The 15840-nt window shown below is 50.8% G+C and overlaps 1 protein-coding gene across 2 annotated transcripts in view; it reads left to right on the top strand.

Annotated features, from left to right (window-relative positions):
• Window positions 1-5784, top strand: part of FLI1 (Fli-1 proto-oncogene, ETS transcription factor) — a 119622-nt gene extending 113838 nt beyond the window's left edge. For both annotated transcript variants that reach the window (XM_071576191.1, XM_071576192.1), the window contains 2 exons: window positions 2255-2302; window positions 3208-5784. In XM_071576191.1, coding sequence (XP_071432292.1) covers window positions 2255-2302; window positions 3208-3737 — 578 coding nt within the window. In that variant the 3' untranslated portion in view covers window positions 3738-5784. The remainder of the gene's footprint in view (window positions 1-2254; window positions 2303-3207) is intronic.
• The last annotated feature ends 10056 nt before the right edge of the window (window positions 5785-15840 follow it).

The raw sequence follows: 15840 nt of genomic DNA, 5'->3' as shown, positions 1-15840 counted from the left end.
AGGGCAGGGACAGCACCCAGGGAATGGCTGGAGCTGTGCCAGGGCAGGGACAGCACCCAGGGAATGGCTGGAGCTGTGCCAGGGCAGGGACAGCACCCAGGGAATGGCCTGAGCTGTGCCAGGGCAGGGACAGGACCCAGGGAATGGCCTGAGCTGTGCCAGGGCAGGGACAGCACCCAGGGAATGGCTGGAGCTGTGCCAGGGCAGGGACAGCATCCAGGGAATGGCTGGAGCTGTGCCAGGGCAGGGACAGCACCCAGGGAAGGGCTGGAGCTGTGCCAGGGCAGGGACAGCACCCAGGGAATGGCTGGAGCTGTGCCAGGGCAGGGACAGCATCCAGGGAATGGCTGGAGCTGTGCCAGGGCAGGGACAGCATCCAGGGAATAGCTGGAGCTGTGCCAGGGCAGGGACAGCACCCAGGGAATGGCTGGAGCTGTGCCAGGGCAGGGACAGCACCCAGGGAATGGCCTGAGCTGTGCCAGGGCAGGGACAGGACCCAGGGAATGGCCTGAGCTGTGCCAGGGCAGGGACAGCACCCAGGGAATGGCTGGAGCTGTGCCAGGGCAGGGACAGCATCCAGGGAATGGCTGGAGCTGTGCCAGGGCAGGGACAGCACCCAGGGAAGGGCTGGAGCTGTGCCAGGGCAGGGACAGCACCCAGGGAATGGCTGGAGCTGTGCCAGGGCAGGGTCAGGTTGGATCTCAGGGAAAGGCTCTTCCCCCAGAGGGTGGTGGGCACTGCCCAGGCTCCCCAGGGCAGTGGGCACAGCCCCAAGGCTGCCAGAGCTCCAGGAGGGTTTGGATGATGCTCTGGGGCACAGGGGGTGACTCTTGGGGATGGGCCTGAGCAGGGCTGAGGGTTGGACTCCATGATCCTTGTGGTTCCCTCCTGTGAGGAGCCAGCAGAGCCCACGGGGCAGTGTCAGGGCAGTGACTCAACAGTGACAGTGACTGCTCCAAACTGTTCCTGCTTTGCTGCTCTGTCCTTGCCCAGGCAAAAGGAACATCCTGGTGGCACCTGAGTCACGTGTAGTACCTCACACTGGCTCATTCCCTTTGGAGCATCCCAAGGCTGTGCCAGCCTGTTCCCTCCTCACTCTGGGCACAGCCATGTCCTTGGAATTGTCTCCAAAGAGAACAACTGGGACTTCCCCTGCCTGAAACTAAACCCAACCCAACCAAACTAAACCAAATAAACCCAAACAAACCCAAACAAACTCATCCAAACTCAACCAAACCCAACAAACCAAACCAAATGAAACCAAACCAAACCCAACCCAACACAATCCAACCCAACCCAACCCAACCCAACCCAACCCAACCCAACCCAAACCCAACCCAACCCAACCCAATCCAACCCAACTCAAACCCAACCCAACCCAACCCAAACCCAAACCACCCAAACCAACCAAACCAAACCCAAATGAAACAAAATGAAACCAAACCCAACCAAACCCAACCAGAACAGCAAACCCTACTGGGCAGCAGCACTGGTGTTTCCTGCTGCTCTCCCCAGGGGCCTCTGAAAGGCCAAATACCACCCCCCTGCTTTGCACAGCTGCGTTCTGTCCCTTCCTTTATTTTAGGGGGTTGGTTCTTTTGGCATCGATTCAATCCACCAGCAAATGCTACAGATCCAAATCACCAAAAGCAGAGGGAGGCAAAGGAGAAGTGTAGAGATTAGGGCTGAGGAGGCCCCACAAAAAGGGAAGGAATTCATTCCTAATAAATGCTTTGTGGGGTTTTCAGGAAACACTCAGCCTCGTTGGAGCCAGTGACAAACTCCTGGTACTCTCATTTGTCTAATGCTCTGTTTGCTTCAAAAAGAGAGAGCTGGGGAATATTCCATGGACCTCAGAGGGCAGCAAGCTCAGCTGCTAACAAGTGGATCTGAGAATCTCATCTGCTGCCCAGCCCTTTTTATTAGGAGAAACATATTTAATCCTGATCCGTTACTTTCCACTATCCCACAGTCCTTTTTTCCACGTTTCATGTTCTCTGGTGTGTCCAAAGGGATTCCAGACTGTGAAACCAGTGCCACAAACACTGTGCCTTTGGGGATTCCAGAAATACTTGGTGGTTGTTTGCTAAGAAAGAAATAAAGAGCACACCAGGTCTGTTCCAGGCCCTGGGAGAAGAGACAGTAAGAGCAGGGAAAGAAAATGAAAGTTTGGTTTCTAGAATAAACCAAATAAACTGTTGTTCTTTTGATGAAACATTTTTTAAAGTAAGTTTTTTTGGTGATTTTTTTTTAGATCCCTATCAAGTCCTGGGGCCCACCAGCAGCCGTCTTGCCAATCCAGGTGAGTTCATCTTTATATTCCAGATCCCCATCATCAAAGGGGTAAAATTTCCTGCTGAGCTGCAGCTCAGCCTGTACTGGGTGAGCAGCTGCTGTCCCTCCCCTGGGGTGGGCTGGGACACCCACTGAGCTCAGTCCCTGTGCCCTCATAAGGTCTTCTGCAAAAATCCCTAGAGAGAAGTGGTGCAACATCAATTTGTCAGGCCAAAATCACCATCCTGAATGTTCTTACCCAAACCCAGCACTCCCTAAATCCAATTTTTTGGGAATTGAAGTGCTGGTCTCTCAGAATTGCAGTACAGGTTAATTTTTCACTGTCTGCTGTGGATGAAATGACTGAAGGCACAAAACACCTCTGAAATTCACTGTATAATAACTGTCCCTAGCCCATCATCTGCAGTAAATAATCCTGAGTTTAGGGAATAAGAGCTGGAGTAAATCCTGCTTGAACTGATCGAACACACAGACAGGGAATGCCTGTAAGGGACCATCCTCAAAACTCTCTGAACCACACTGAGTTAAACCAGGAAACATCCACTGTAGGGAGGAAATAATCTTATGTAACTCAGGTCACCAACTGGAAAGAAAACTGGGGGTATCCAAAACAATCTCCATGGCAAACAGTGAGCAATGGAGAGCTGAACTAACCCCGTTATCCAGTCAGGGAAAAGCTTTGCTCAGTGTGCTCGGGAAAAACCCTGTTGATGAATATCCCAAGGATTTCAGGGCCAAAGGCGCCCATGATGAAATCTAATCTGACCTCAAACCCACGAGCAGAACAAAGGCTTGACTAAGTTGTTTGCTGGGAACAGTTTCTCCATCCCCAAGCGCGATAGCCCTTCTGTTTCCTGCCATTGTCCGTGCCCGCGGGCAGGAAGCTCCGTGTCATTGCCCTTCCTCCCGCAGGCAGCGGGCAGATCCAGCTGTGGCAGTTCCTGCTGGAGCTGCTGTCCGACAGCTCCAACGCCAGCTGCATCACCTGGGAGGGCACCAACGGCGAGTTCAAGATGACGGACCCCGACGAGGTGGCGCGGCGCTGGGGCGAGCGCAAGAGCAAGCCCAACATGAACTACGACAAGCTGAGCCGCGCCCTGCGCTACTACTACGACAAGAACATCATGACCAAGGTGCACGGCAAGAGGTATGCCTACAAATTTGACTTTCATGGCATTGCCCAGGCCCTGCAGCCTCACCCCACCGAGTCCTCCATGTACAAGTACCCGTCGGATCTGTCCTACATGCCGTCGTACCACGCCCACCAGCAGAAGGTGAACTTTGTGCCCCCACACCCTTCCTCCATGCCTGTCACATCGTCCAGTTTCTTCGGAGCGGCCTCACCTTATTGGACCTCCCCTGCAGGGAGCATTTACCCCAACCCCAACGTCCCTCGCCACCCCAACGCCCACGTGACACCTCACCTGGGCACCTATTACTAAAGGCTTGGAGCTCCACGTGGCCTTCAGGAGTCTGCTTGGACTTTTTCTTTACTTCTGGGATTTTTATGGTGTTTTTGGGGGACCCTGAATGGATAATCGTGGCCTTTCGGGGGAAGAATTAAAACTGGATATTGGTTATTCCTAGACCAAACCTTTTACTGTTTGTAACTTTGCCTCTTGTGTCTTGAACTGAGAGAGGTGGATGCTTCTGTGGGCCAGTACTCTGCATTTTCCTGGGGTTTGATGCTTGTGTCCTCTGTTGGAAGTGACAATGAAGATTGTTCACCCTCACCTGGAATGATTCTTAGAGAAATTTTTAAGGTTTTGACAAGACATAGATCCACCAGTGGGTCGTAGGACAAGATGACTACCTGGGGTTTCCTCTCACTGTGGAGCACGTGGGCAACTTGACCATTAAGTGGAGGACACTGGGCTGCAGGGGACCACAACTGGAATCTTAGCTTTAAGGCAGATGAGGATTTTCACCCAACTGGAAATTAAAAGAAAATATATATATTCATATATATATATGTACATGTATATTTTAAGAAGCAAAGGGCATTGAAGGAACTTTTCTAGAGTGTACAACTCCATTAGACTGTGTCTTAACTCCAGAAACATCCGAAACCAGGACGAGCCGTGCCGTGCTGTGAAGCCCAGACCTGCCCTGAGAGCCAGAGGAGGTCAGTGGATGACAGCAGGTCCCAGGGCTGGGGGCAGCCCCAGGGGCCTCTCGGGGAGCGATTCGCGAACGCTGTGCGTTTGTCAGACCATCAGCCGAAGGGTCAACAAAGCAAGGCAAGATGCTGTATAACTTATGCAGAGTTATTTTTCCCTATATCTCACAGTTTTAAAAGAAAGAGTAAAATAAAACGAGTTGACCTCGGTCACAAATGCAGGTTTGTTTTTTTGTTTTGTTTTTTTTTTTTACTACCAGCTCGGTTTGGTTTTGTTTAATTTTTTTTTTTTTATGTAATTTGTACATCTTTTCAATCTGTACATTTGGGCTGTAGCTTTTGTAGTTTTTTGCTAAAAAAAAAAAAAAATAAATGAAATAAGACACGAGTAATGTATCTGTTGGACTTAGCCTTGGTCCTGCAATTGGATCCATAATTGACCCCAAAGTCACCAGAAACCTTCCAGATTGCCCTGGGTTTGTCTAGAGCAGAGGATTTGCTTGCATTAATCTCTTGTAGTTGTCTGCAAATCAACCCCCATGTTTGCATTGAAGCTGATTGAAAACATGCACAACATTTGAAAGCAACTATTTCAACATTTTCTGCTTGTTTTTCGCCAAAATCTTCCGCTTTGGGAAGATCTTAACCACTTCACAGATAAAATCATCGCAGACCTCTCTTTTTGATGACTCCTGTCAGGGGTTCCCCTCGAAATCTGAAACATTCCCAAACTTTCAGCCATCTCTGACTTGGCACATGTTAATCTGACGACCCACAAACGGTTTGGTGCCATAAACAGAGGGTGAACCACAAACATTTGGGGTTTAGCACAGATGGTTGGGGCGGGGAGATTCCCATGTAGAACCCATTAAATGACTTGTAGTACCTGGCAACCAATTAACAGGATCACAACTAACTAATCTAGTCTAGACACAACCTCGGGGGGCTCTGTGTTGGGGGCAAGGTCTGGTCCATGTGCATCCCATTGCAGGAGGAGGGTCTGAACCCACAACTCTGGAGTCTGCTCAGAACTTTAAACACAAGCACTGATGCCATTATTTAACAAAGTGGAAAAAGGAGACCAAGCTGATCCCTTTAGGTCTTAGTGCTTTCGGGGTGTTTATAAGTAACATTTCTGCAATAATCGCGAAATTTAAGTATTTGAAGAAATCACCCATGGAAATGGGGCTTTTGCTACTATATATATGCAATGTACTTTGTTTGGATATTAAAATATATATAATTTTGCAAGCTATCTTGGTGGGTTTTTTTTAAAAAATATGTATTAATGTTACAATGAAACGGTTGTATGAAGGAGATGATGTAAAAAAAATGTGACAAAATAAATGGTTGTTTTCTTCTCTAAGGCATCACATTGTCCCACTCTCTCCCTGCCCTCTCATACCTGCAGATAAAGCAGGAACTTGGTATTAAGTTTAGCTCAATAAACAAAGCAGCTGCACAGTAGTGGCAATCAGTCCTCATCACTGTAAAGTGTATTTATAGTATTATTTAGATTTATATTAATATAGTATTAATTACAGTATTTAGAGCATGAGTATTGACCACTTATTCCAGATAATTTGTGTCTGTGCAGCCAGTGGTGATCAGATTTAATTTAGTTCTTGAAGTCAGACCTAGTTTAGTTATGGAGGTGCCCAAACCCCATGCTCCAGGTTCTGTCCCTGGAGACAGAGAGAGGCAAAGTGGAGGAGCAGCCAAGGCTCAGGGAAGGGTTTGGCACGAGGATGTGGCAGAGCCAGGAGCAGTCCCTGCTCCCCCACCCAGGGCTGGGATGGCAGTGCCAGGACATGCCCCCACCCCAGTTTGGTGACTCCTGAATGCTCCAGAATCCCTCAGGAATATCTCTGTGTGACCATCCTGCTGCCAGCTCGTGTTTCCCACCTCTCCCCAAACCCCACAGCATTCCTGAGGTGGAGGCTGCACAAACAAGCGGGGCCAAGGAACCTTCTGCTGGTGGACAAAGGTCAGGCCCAGGCACTTCCTGCAGCTCTGCAGACACATGGTGGTCCTGGGAGATATCTGGATCTCTCTGCAGGTTTGATAAACCCTCAGGAACCCAGAGCTGCACCAGCACAGCGTTTCCTTCCTCCACACAGCCCTTTGTTGCTGAGCCCCAGCACAACAACCTGATTAGCTCTGAAAAAGAGCAACCTCAACCAGCACAGAGCTGCTCCCTCTGTGCCTTCACCCCTGGTTGCTCAATTTAGTCACAAGAGTCAGTGGTTTGGTGCTTATCTCTATTGTTTTTCACTTCAGCACTATCAAGATTAATTCTGGCTGTGTGTCACCAGTGGAAATATCAAGGGGTTTATTTTAATTCTCGTGCCTGCCCTCCTGCCAGTAATAGGAAAATCAGGAGAGGAGATTGCACAAAAACATCTCAAGGCAGAATCTGGAGGTTATCAGAGTGCAAAGATGTCCTTGATAGCAAGACTTGGCCAGTGGGAACCTTGGTGAAAAAAAAAAGATGCTTGAAAACAACCAACAGTTTAAGAAGTGTCTGTTTCTGGCTGCCCAACATCTTACTAGACTGAGATGGAAGGGGATCAGCAGCATCACAGCTCAAGTCCTCTCTGTCTCCTTCATCCTTCTCTTCAGGGTATTTTCTGATATTAATCTTTGCTAGAATGTGCTAATATTTAGCTTGAGATATTAATCTTTGCTAGTGTTTGCTAACATTAAGCTTTAGACAGATTTTGCCTCCCACTGCAGGCTGTATTCTCATGGAATAAAGAGATCTTGGAGAAAAGAAACCTCACACCAGAGTTCCAGACAACCTCAGCCCACTGGGGCACTTCCCAGGCACCTTTTAGAGCATTTACACAAGACCTTGATAGTTTATATTCCTCAGGTAAAGACCAAGTAACCCCACAGAGGTTGGAGTGGGCCATTGGTACCCCCCAAACCAGCCTGACTTTGGCTGGAAATTCCAGGGGTGAGAACTGGGGGGTCTCCTCTCCCAGCCCAAGTTCCTTGGGGCACACTGAGAAAAAACAAGCAAGGAACTGGACAGCACTGATGCTACTTTTTGCTTTTCCCAGAGGGATGAGGCAGATGGAATTCAAGTATTTCAGGCTTAAATCACAAAGTTTACCAAACAGATGGTTGGGATCACATGGCTGTGAGTCAACAGGGGCAGCAGAAAAGCTTCTCTGCATCAAAGTTCAGGATTCAAGAGTTCACCAGGAGACCCAAGTCCCACTGCAGTCTGGGGTGATTGAGCTGTTCATTCCAGGGATCTGGAATTCCCCAGAATTCCTGTTCTACTCTCCAAGTTCAAGCACTGAGTGAGGTCTACCTTAAACAGGCCAAACTGGAACCAACTGACATTCCCCCTCCTACAAACAGATATTGCAGCTTGTACATCAGGTAGAATCAGTGCTGGCTTTACAGGCTCAGAGCTCCAGTTCTTTTAGTGGGATCTCTGGGCTGGTTCTCTACCTGCCTCAGTGTGTGTATCAGAAAAGGGAGAACAACAGGGTATTTCTACTGCTTAACTACAGCCAGCAGGTCTAGAACCTGCTTTTAACTGTATTTTGAAGATCTGAGAGTCTGGAGGATGGAGCTCCCAGTTTGAGCACTTATTAGATGCTCTAAACTAGGAGATGATAAATCCTTCTAGAGTCAAGGACCTGAAACCAGTCCCCTCTATTCTATTCTATTCTATTCTATTCTATTCTATTCTATTCTATTCTATTCTATTCTATTCTATTCTATCCTATCCTATCCTATCCTATCCTATCCTATCCTATCCTATCCTATCCTATTTCTATCCTATTCTGTTCTATTCTACTCTACTCTGCTCTACTCTGTTCTGTTCTATTCTAATTCTAATTCTAATTCTAATTCTAATTCTAATTCTAATTCTGTTCTACTCCTTCCTATTCCTATTCCTATTCCTATTCCTATTCCTATTCCTATTCCTATTCCTATTCCTATTCCTATTCCATTCCCATTCCCATTCCCATTCCCATTCCTAGTCCCAGTCCCAGTCCCATTCTCATTCCCATTCCCATTCCCATTCCCATTCCCATTCCCATTCTTATTCCTATTCCTATTCCTATTCCTATTCCTATTCCTATTCCTATTCCTATTCCTATTCCTATTCCTATTCCTATTCCTATTCCTATTCCCATTCCCATTCCCATTCCATTCCCATTCCATTCCCATTCCCATTCCCATTCCCATTCCTATTCCTATTCCTATTCCCATTCCCATTCCCATTCCCATTCCATTCCCATTCCCATTCCCATTCCCATTCCATTCCCATTCCCATTCCCATTCCCATTCCCATTCCCATTCCCGTTCCCGTTCCCGTTCCCGTTCCCGTTCCCGTTCCCGTTCCCGTTCCCGTTCCTGTTCCTATTCCTATTGCTATTGCTATTGCTATTCCTATTCCTATTCCTATTCCTATTCCTATTCCTATTCCTATTCCTATTCCTATTCCCATTCCCATTCCCATTCCCATTCCATTCCCATTCCCATTCCCATTCCCATTCCCATTCCATTCCCATTCCCATTCCCATTCCCATTCCCATTCCCATTCCCATTCCCGTTCCCGTTCCCGTTCCTGTTCCTGTTCCTGTTCCTGTTCCTGTTCCTGTTCCTGTTCCTATTCCTATTCCTATTCCTATTCCTATTCCTATTCCATTCCACTGAACCCGCCCCCTTTCCACACCAGTGGCCTCCTGCTTTATACACCTAAAAATTGTATTTCCACCCCGAGCATGAACTTCCCAACAACTCCACATTTTTAAAAAATCCTATCAGAAGAGAGAGGGAATTCCCTTAGTAAAGAGAAAGGCATATTTCTCATCCTAGTGTCCAACAAGTGCACTCCAGCCCTAATGAGACATTAATTACGGGGGAAATGCACCATAACTCCTGTTGATGCAATTATTTAATGTGAAGCTGGACTTGCCCAGCATTCCACACCCATCCATGACAGCACAGGGCTGTGTCTGGAGCTCTGCACTGGAAGCAGGGATGGACCAGCTGCTGTTTCCCACCTCTCTGTCACCAGGAAAGAGCCACCAGGCTGCAAATTCTGGGCTGGGGGAGCCAGCTTCACTTTATTATCCTGTTACAATAACAGAGTTTTTACAGGCTGCTTTGCTGTGCTGATCCACACCTTAATAACTTCTGTGAAATTAGTTTGGGATTGCAGCCTGACAAAGGAGGTTCTCCCACCTCGAACCGAGCGTTGCTGCATTTGGTGTTAATTAGAGCTGCAGTCCAGAGGCACATCAGGGGCTGGGGTTTATAAATCCACTTCAAAGACCCTATTTGTGTATTTTTGCACCATTCCCAGCACAACACACACATGGCAGTTTTCATCTGTGAAAGCAGAACTCGTTGCAAATAAAGCTCAGACTTTTCTGTCATTTCAGAACAGAACTGAGAACTCTGGTTAAGGCCACGTGAGGAGAGACAGCTCATAATTCAGTTTGTGTGTTGTGAGTTTTCCATATCCAGAGGTAGAAATCCCTGCACATAAAGCTCAGATCCTTCTGTTCTGTCAGAATTCACAACCCTGGCAAAATTCAGCTCTTCTCCTTCTCAGCTGCAGTTGCTAAAGGAGGATGAGCACCAGGCACTCAGCAGTTTGGTGCACAGAGACTTCACCACAAGAGCTGCTTCTTCCTTTCCAGGAACTGCTGCAAACTCATTATTTGCTTTGGCTTTTCCTTAACTTTCTGTCTCCTGGAGCTGTAAAGTCTGAAGTTGGATCCACTTCACCTTCCCTGCTGCTGCACACCCTGTGCAGGTGCCAGAGGAGTGTCCTCTGCTGCAGCCTGTGCTGGCAGGTCAGGGATGGACATCTCCAGCCCTGGGGAGCACGAGGTTGGTTCTCCAACTGTCTCTGTGTGGTGGCTGGAGGGGGTTTTGCTGTGAGTGTTGGCAGAGGGTACCTGTGATAACCTGAACACCAGCCTTGGGTTCCCTGCCACCCTCAGGACCCGTGTAAAATGTATATATTATATATGTGTGTGTGGATAGATAGATAGATAGATAGATAGATAGATAGATAGATAGATAGATAGATAGATAGATAGATAGATAGAGATATAGATTATATATACACACATATCATAGACTCACAGACTCACAGAATGGATTGGGTTGGAAAAGACCTCCGAGATCATCAAGTCCAACCCTTGGTCCAACTCCAGTCCCTTTACCAGATCATGGCACTCAGTGCCACGGCCAAGCTCAGCTGAAAAACCTCCAGGGATGGGGAATCCACCCCCTCTCTGGGCAGCCCATTCCAATCCCTGAGCACTCTCTCTGCAAAGAATTTCTTTCTGTTCTCCAACTTCAATTTCCCCTGGCAGAGCTTGAGCCCATCGTGCCCCCTTGTCCTATTGCTGAGTGCCTGGGAGAAGAGACCAAACCCCAGCTGGCCAGAACTTCCCTTCAGGCAGTTCCAGACAGTGCTGAGGTCACCTCTGAGCCTCCTCTTCTCCAGGCTGAACACCCCCAGCTCCCTCAGCCTCTCCCCACAGCACTTGTGCTCCAGTCCCTTCTCCAGCCTCGTTGCTCTTCTCTCGACACTGATTCCATGATCCATAGTGGTGTTTTTGGATCTCCTGGCGCTGCAGCACCAAGGGAGGTGGATCTGGGCGCTCAGAACCCTCTCAAGTGGTGGGATGGCTCCGCAGACCCTACCCCAGTGCTGGTGCCTCCTCACTGGGTGTCAGCTCTGTTCTGTCCTTGGAGCACTCCCAAAGCACGGGGGGCTTCAGCTCAACTTGAGGCACTGCTGCAAAACCACCCCAGAGCGAGGACTCTGTGGGAGAACTGCAGATAATCAAGGCTGGAAAAGACCTCCAAGGTGATTAAATCCAGCCCCTAACCCAGCACCACCGCGGGGCTGGCTTTTAGCAGCTGGGCAAACTGAGGCACAGAGCAGGGAGAGGAGGCTGGTCTGGAGTCACAGAGCAGAGTTCCAGGTGGAATGTGGGTCTCTCCAGACCCAGCCCTGCCTTTCCTAAGCCACCCCCAGCCCCCGACTGTGCAGCCCCAAGTTTACAGCCCCCAGCCCTCCACTTACACGTCACCTCCGAGTTCACTGCAGCGAATTAAGTCTCCCAACACTTCTGTGAAGCGGCTAAATACACCCAGCTTGCACAGCCCGTGCCAAAAACAAGTCACTAAATGCATTGAACTCCGTGTAATAAAATAAGGAACAGTCCCAATAAATTCTTGCTTTGCCTTTCAAGGTTGCCGTGCTGGCGCTGTGGAATTGGCGCTGTGCGGAGCGCGGAGAGGCTGATCCGCAGGTGAGCGGTGCCATCCTGTGGCAGCAGCACAGAAAACAACTCCGGGATCGCTCCGTCCCTCTGGCAGCGTCCCTGAGAGTCCCCAATGTCCCTGATGATCCCCAGAGTCCCTGAGGGTCCCCAGATTCCCTGAGGGTCCCCAGCATCCCTGAGAGTCCCCAGAGTCCATGAGGGTCTCCAGCATCCTTGATGGTCCTCAGCGTCCCTGAGGGTCCCCAGCATCCCTGACAGTTCCCAGCATCCTTGATGGTCCCCAGCGTCCATGAGGGTCTCCAGCATCCTTGATGGTCCCCAGCGTCCCTGAGGTTCCCCAGTACCCCTGAGGGTCCCCAAGTCCCTGAGGGTCCCCAGCATCCCTGAGGGTCCTCAGCATCCCTGAGGGTCCCCAAGTCCCTGAGGGTCCCCACCATCCCTGAGGATCCCCAGCATCCCTGACAGTTCCCAGCATCCTTGATGGTCCCCAGCGTCCATGAGGGTCTCCAGCGTCCTTGATGGTCCCCAAGTCCCTGAGGGTCCCCAGTATCCCTGAGGGTCCTCAGCATCCCTGAGGGTCCCCAAGTCCCTGAGGGTCCCCAAGTCCCTGAGGGTCCCCAGCATCCCTGAGGGTCCTCAGCATCCCTGAGGGTCCCCAGCATCCCTGAGGGTCCCCACCATCCCTGAGGATCCCCAGCGTCCCTGAGGGTCCCCAGAGTCCCTGAGGGTCCCCAGCATCCCTGAGAGTCCCCAGCATCCCTGAGGGTCCCCATGTCCCTGAGGGTCCCCAAGTCCCTGAGGGTCCCCACCATCCCTGAGGATCCCCAGCATCCCTGAGGGTCCCCACCATCCCTGAGGATCCCCAGCATCCCTGAGGATCCCCAGAGTCCCTAAGGGTCCCCAGAGTCCCTGAGGGTCCCCAGCATCCCTGAGGGTCCCCAGAGTCCCTAAGGGTCCCCAGAGTCCCTGAGGGTCCCCAGCGTCCCTGAGGGTTCCCAGAGTCCCTGAGGGTCCCCAAAGTCCCTGAGGGTCCCCAGAGTCCCTGAGGGTCCCCAAAGTCCCTGAGGGTCCCCAGCGTCCCTGAGGGTCCCCAGCATCCCTGAGGGTCCCCAGCATCCTTGATGGTCCCCAGCATCCCTGAGAGTCCTCAGTATTCCTGAGGGTCCCCAAGTCCCTGAGGGTCCCCAAGCCCCTGAGGGTCTCTAACACCCCCAGAGGGTCCCCAGTATTCCTTATGGTCCCCAGCGTCCCTGAGGGTCCCCGTGCTGGGTTGTCACAGAGGAGCAACATGGGGACTTTGTCCCAGCACCACTGGCTTGGGATGTGCTCCCACAGGAATTATGGAATCCCAGAATGTGCTGAGTTGGAAGGGACCCACCAGCACCATCGAGTGCAACCCTCAGCCCTGCACAGGCCCATCCCCAACAGTCACCCCCTGTGCCCCAGAGCATCATCCAAACCCTCCTGGAGCTCTGGCAGCCTTGGGGCTGTGCCCACTGCCCTGGGGAGCCTGGTCAGTGCCCACCACCCTCTGGGGGAAGAGCCTTTCCCTGAGATCCAACCTGTCCCTGCCCTGGCACAGCTCCAGCCATTCCCTGGGTGCTGTCCCTGCCCTGGCACAGCTCCAGCCCTTCCCTGGGTGCTGTCCCTGCCCTGGTACAGCTCCAGACATTCCCTGGGTGCTGTCCCTGCCCTAGCACAGCTCAGGCCATTCCCTGGGTGCTGTCCCTGCCCTGGCACAGCTCCAGCCATTCTCTGGGTGCTGTCCCTGCCCTGGCACAGCTCAGGCCATTCCCTGGGTGCTGTCCCTGCCCTGGCACAGCTCCAGCCATTCCCTGGGTGCTGTCCCTGCCCTGGCACAGCCCCAGCCATTCCATGGGTGCTGTTCCTGCCCTGGCACAGCTCCAGCCATTCCCTGGTCCCACAGGGCAGAGCTCAGTGCCTGCCCCTCCTCTGCCCCTCAATGCTTTCTGTGCTTAAATTTGACATCAAAATATAAAAAGCAATGAGGTGAGATTGTCTCACCTCCAGCCTCCCCTTGCTTGGTCACTTGCTCTGAGCAGGGTTAATTCCTGCCTGTCTTGCACTGCAGTGAGTTTGTTCAAGTGCAAGTGTCCCCAGGCAGATGCTTCCACCACAGGAATGTCAACTTGGCCTCAGGAAGTATTTTCTGTGTGTATTAAGCAGCCTTGGAGAGAGCTTTAGCCTTCCTCACTCCTTCCAGTGATGTTGTCACAGGGTTAAATGCAATTTAGGGCCAGTGCTGGTGTTGTCAGAGGCTCCCCAGGCTGCAGCAAGCACAGATCCAGCAGAGGATGCAGGAGCTTGCCCAGCTTCCCTCCCTGCTCACATTCCTGGCTCTTTGCTGTGGTTTGTCCCTGCTCTTGTGGGGAACAGGAGCTGGGCCAGCCCCGTGGTGGTGGTTCAGGGCAGGGGTGGGTCAAGGGGGGCAAAATGAAGGGGAAATAAAGGCTGTTCCCAGTGGAATTCTCCTGAGTATAAGTACAGCAGAGGGAAGGGGATGTGACTCTTTGGCTGCTCCCACTCGTGTCAGGACTTTCCTCCTGGATCACTTGATGTGGGTGAGCAGCAGAATTTCCAAGGAATTGGGTGCAGGAGTTATCCAGGCAGCCTCTGGGAGTCCTTTAGCAGGATCTGCCACATTCCAGCAGTGCAAGGGAGGAGGAGTATCCAAACAGTGTGCCAGGGTTGTCGGTTTTCTAATTATTATTATTATTATTATTACTACTACTCCTTTTATTGTTATTGTAATTATTTTTTAGGGGTCTCTTTTCACCAGGCCCTCCCCCAGTGTGTGTGCAGACAGTACCCAGCATATGTCAGTTCACTAAAAGCAGTTATTTTAATTCATGGCCCTTTCTCCAGCAGTCAGCAGGATGCCTTATTCATTTGCCAGCAGGAGGATAAATCTATTTCAAAATGATTGAAATATTATGCACAGCTTGAATGAACGTTTAAAATAAATACAGTAGAAGAAACATGTTGTTTGTGGAATGAGAAGATAAATTAAGTTTAGTGCAGACATGTTCTTCCCAAGCCTGGCTGCTTGGCTTTCACAGCAAATCCTTCAGGCCTTAATCCAGCAGCAAGTCCATGGTGGGGTTTCCTCTCCTGGAAAGGCAGGACTTTGTCTCCAGACCTTGGCTGGGTTTGGACCAGGCTGTTGCCACCACAGCATCTTGGGGATGGTCCTGTGCAGGGCCAGGAGTTGGACTCCATGATTCTTATGGGTGCCTTCCAAGTGGGAATACCCTGTGATTCTGAGCCCCATATTGTGGAAGGGCTGATGGCAGGATGTGGATGGATGGACAGACAGACAGACAGGGAAGGCTGGAGCTGAGCTGTGAGAGTGAAACCCTGTCATGGGGGAAGAAACCAGCCTTTGTTTTCCATATCAGGGCTGTGGTTCCCTCCAGCCACTTCTGCTCAGCAAGATTAAATTTATTTTCATCCTCTTAACTGAACTTTCTTTTAATGGGGTGACAGCCCCCAAAATAGTCTCCCCCTGGAGCGTGTGCCGCGTGGCCCCGAGTGCCGCGGGCTCCGGATAACCCTCCTCCTTTATCTCAGCCCTGACAAACAGCTCTCCCTGGACACAAAGAGGAAATTCCACTCATTGTTGTGCTCTGCTGGGCCCTGCCTGCAGCTCTATCTCCTGCCTGCTCGGGGCTGCCAGGGCTTCCTGAGGTGACAATCAGCGGGAGGCTCAGGGAGGAGGGGATGGGACCAAGATTCCCAGTGAGTCCCAGTTTGAGTCCCCTCCAAATAAACCTGACAGCTCAGCCATGGCCATGTCAGCTTTGGATGCATCCCCCTGGTATCTGCTCATCTCAGCCCCTCCAGAAACACCAAACATGCAATAGGACACCATCCCCCTGGTATCTGCTCATCTCAGCCCCTCCAGAAACACCAAACATGCAAAAGGACACCATCCCCCTGGTATCTGCTCATCTCAGCCCCTCCAGAAACACCAGCACATGCAATAGGACACCATCCCCCTGGTATCTGCTCATCTCAGCCCCTCCAGAACCACCAGAACATGCAATAGGACACCATCCCCCTGGTATCTGCTCATCTCAGCCCCTCCAGAAACACCAAACATGCAATAGGACACCATCCCCCTGG

This window comes from Pithys albifrons, chromosome 23 (genome assembly GCF_047495875.1).
Source record: "Pithys albifrons albifrons isolate INPA30051 chromosome 23, PitAlb_v1, whole genome shotgun sequence".
Classification (NCBI taxonomy): Eukaryota; Metazoa; Chordata; class Aves; order Passeriformes; family Thamnophilidae; genus Pithys; species Pithys albifrons.
This window is presented reverse-complemented; position numbering and strand designations above follow the sequence as displayed.